At 41.2% G+C, this 3240-nt stretch overlaps 1 protein-coding gene across 2 annotated transcripts in view; it reads right to left on the bottom strand.

Annotated features, from left to right (window-relative positions):
* Positions 1 to 2626, bottom strand: part of WAPAL (wings apart-like homolog (Drosophila)) — an 85323-nt gene extending 82697 nt beyond the window's left edge. For both annotated transcript variants that reach the window (XM_011950414.1, XM_011950415.1), the window contains exon 1: positions 1885 to 2626. In XM_011950414.1, coding sequence (XP_011805804.1) covers positions 1885 to 2437 — 553 coding nt within the window. In that variant the 5' untranslated portion in view covers positions 2438 to 2626. The remainder of the gene's footprint in view (positions 1 to 1884) is intronic.
* Between the last annotated feature and the right edge of the window lie 614 nt (positions 2627 to 3240).

The following is a 3240-nucleotide window of genomic DNA, read 5'->3' as shown; positions in this document are numbered from 1 at the left end:
CAGGATGGTCTCGATCTCCTGACCTCGTGATCCACCCGTCTCGGCCTCCCAAAGTGCTGGGATTACAGGCTTGAGCCACCGCACCCGGCCACATTTATGTATTTTTAGAAGCTGACCTGAAAACAGTTTTTATGCTGTTTATGCTACTTATTTATTTTTTTAAGATGGCATCTTGCTTTGTCTCCCACGCTGGAGTGCAGGGGCACGATCTTGGCTCACTGCAACCTAGGTCTCCTGGGTTCAAGTGATTCTCCCGCCTCAACCTCCCTATTAGTGGAATTAGAGGCGCCCACCACCATGCCCAACTAATTTTTTGTGTTTTTAATATAGATGGGGTTTCACCACGTTGGCCAGGCTGGTCTTGAACTCCTGAGCTCAGGTGATACACCTGCCTTGGCCTCCCAAAGTGCTGGGATTACAGGCATGAGCCACTGCACAGGCCCTTTATGCCGTTTTTTAATGGAAATTTAACCTAAACTTGCCAACAACGCCTGAGGAGAAATGTGGGCAAAGCAGTAAGGACAGCCAAATTAGAATTAACCCGGAGGATCAAAGGAATGACAGTAACAGCTGGCTCATCGTCTCATCCAAGAGTGAGAGAAAGAGTGAAAAAATGCTCAACATTTTTATTTTTAGTAAAACTATGCAAAGCCCAGTACATTGTACTGTTTCACGTGCCTTAACCTTCAAAGGACAAATTCCCCTTAAGAATTCAGTACAGCAAAGTTTTGTGTTTACTTCCTTTCAAAGGAAGATTTTTATAACCTTTCATTATTGCTAAACTTTGCCAAGATGTCAAGAACTAAGGTTTCTTTTCAATTATAGTATAGTGCCACCCTTATACTAATGCTGATAGAGTGTTCCCACTTCTCTACCCCACCTCTTTCCTGCCACCCTCAATATTAGCTCTTCAGTCTTTTAGTTAATTGTACCTTTTTCACTTATTATAAATCTCAAATCCCTTACAGGAGACAGAACAAAATGTATCGTTTTAGGAGTACTAGATGCTATATTTACAAATTAACATTTTTAAAATACAACCAGTTTTGTGGTTTAAAATCTATCAATACGGCTGGGCAAAGCGGCTCACACCTGTAATCCCAGCACTTTGGGAGGCCAAAGCAGGCGGATCACAAGGTCAGGAGATCGGGACCAACCTGGCTAACACAGTGAAACTCTGTCTCCACTAAAAATACAAAAATTAGCCGGGCGTGGTGGCGGGCCCCTGTAGTCCCAGCTACTTGGGAGGCTGAGGCAGGAGAAAGGCATGAATCTGGCAGGCGGAGCTCGCAGTGAGCCAAGATCGTGCCACTGCACTCCAGCATGGGCGACAGAGCGAGACTCCATCTCAAAATAAATAAATAAATAAATTTATCAATACAAGCTGCTACTGGCCCCAAACTAATCTCAATTTGGAATCAAGTTCAATTCTTTAATGTCTCCACTCAATACCTCCCTAATCTTTCTGAGCTAGTTTTGGCAGACAGTCTACCATTGTTAACTAATCCTCATTTTAAGTACTCATCTCATTTTCATTAACAATAACCATCCAAATCCTCCACAGTAATAGAAATGAGATACTCTGTGATCCTAACACAACAAAAAGAGATATTTCTTATTGGAATCGGGGTTAGAAACTTATGACTGTTCCCAAAATGTACCCTGAGCAACAGTCTATAAACATTAATATCCAAGTTGTTTTATTATTTCAACCTCTAACTGGCTTCTTTAAAGTTCTTAAATGTCTTTTACAAAACTATCAATAGTCCCCATCTATCCTAAGTGCAGAAAGAAAACACAATACGTATTTTAGAAGTTAAATCATTTTAAAAAATTGCTTGCACAAAACCCTCTTGGTTGAGAATAAAGAAAATCAAAACTTACCTGAAGTTATTAATTTATTACAGCTACTTATGCTTGCATCATCTTCTACAATTAGGTTTGTGCTCTTTTCTTTCCCAAGCAAAGTGTCCTCCAAAGGGAAGCATTTATCAGATATAACAGTGTCTTCAACCACCACATGACTAATTTTGCTATTAGCTTCAAGTACTGAAGTGACTTCTTCCAGCTGAGCAGCTTCACTAGATTCTGAGTAAGAGGAACCCTTACCCTGGGCTAAATTCTTTGAAGAAACTGGTAGAGACTCATCATCACTATCAAATCCAAAAGGATCTCCAGTACTTTCTTCTTCCACTTTAGGTTTCTTCGGAATTTCTTGGATATCTGGTTTGAAATTGGGCCTCTTCTGCCCTAATTTAGCCATAAATGTGGTCTCTCCCCATTTTGTGCTAAGGGTGGTCCGTTTGTTGGAAAAGACTTCATCAAATTTTGAACTGCCATTTCCACCTTTCCTACTGTATGTTTTCCCAAATCTGGATGTCATTTTGACACCAGTTTCATATTCTGTGAAAAAAAATTTAAGAAAACATATAATCATCAAATACTCAAAAAATGTTAAACAGTGCTATAAAAATAAAAACCTAGGGATTCTTCCTTCATGACTTTTGACACTCACCACAGACTTTTAAACAAACAAATATGAGGAAGGGGTAAAAAGAAAGGTTGATTTATTACTCTACATGCTTCCATGTCAATTTTCCTCTACAATGAGTACATATTCCTATGCTACTTACAAAGTAAAAAAACTTAATGAGGCCGGGCGCGGTGGCTCAAGCCTGTAATCCCAGCACTTTGGGAGGCCGAGACGGGCGGATCACGAGGTCAGGAGATCGAGACCATCCTGGCTAACACGGTGAAACCCCGTCTCTACTAAAAATACAAAAAACTAACCGGGCGAGGTGGCGGGCGCCTGTAGTCCCAGCTACTTGGGAGGCTGAGGCAGGAGAATGGCGTAAACCCGGGAGGCGGAGCTTGCAGTGAGCTGAGATCTGGCCACTGCACTCCAGCCTGGGCGACAGAGCGAGACTCCGTCTCAACAAAACAAAACAAAACAAAAAAAAACTTAATGATTAACCAACTTATAATACGATATCCACAAAGCTAACTTAAAATGAAACGTATTAAGCTCCAAATGAATCAACTTACTATTCTTATAAACATCATTTTTACCTTAAAAAATAATCTGTATAGAGGCTGGGAGGCCGAGGCAGGCAGATCACTTGAGGCCAGGAGTTTGAGACCAGCCTGGCCACCATGGTGAAACCCTGTCTCTACTAAAAATAAAAAAACTAGCTGCGAGTGGTGGCACACGCTTGTAATCCCAAGCTACTTGAGAAGCTG

Source organism: Colobus angolensis, unplaced genomic scaffold (assembly GCF_000951035.1).
Source record: "Colobus angolensis palliatus isolate OR3802 unplaced genomic scaffold, Cang.pa_1.0 Scaffold307, whole genome shotgun sequence".
Taxonomy (NCBI): domain Eukaryota; kingdom Metazoa; phylum Chordata; class Mammalia; order Primates; family Cercopithecidae; genus Colobus; species Colobus angolensis.
This window is presented reverse-complemented; position numbering and strand designations above follow the sequence as displayed.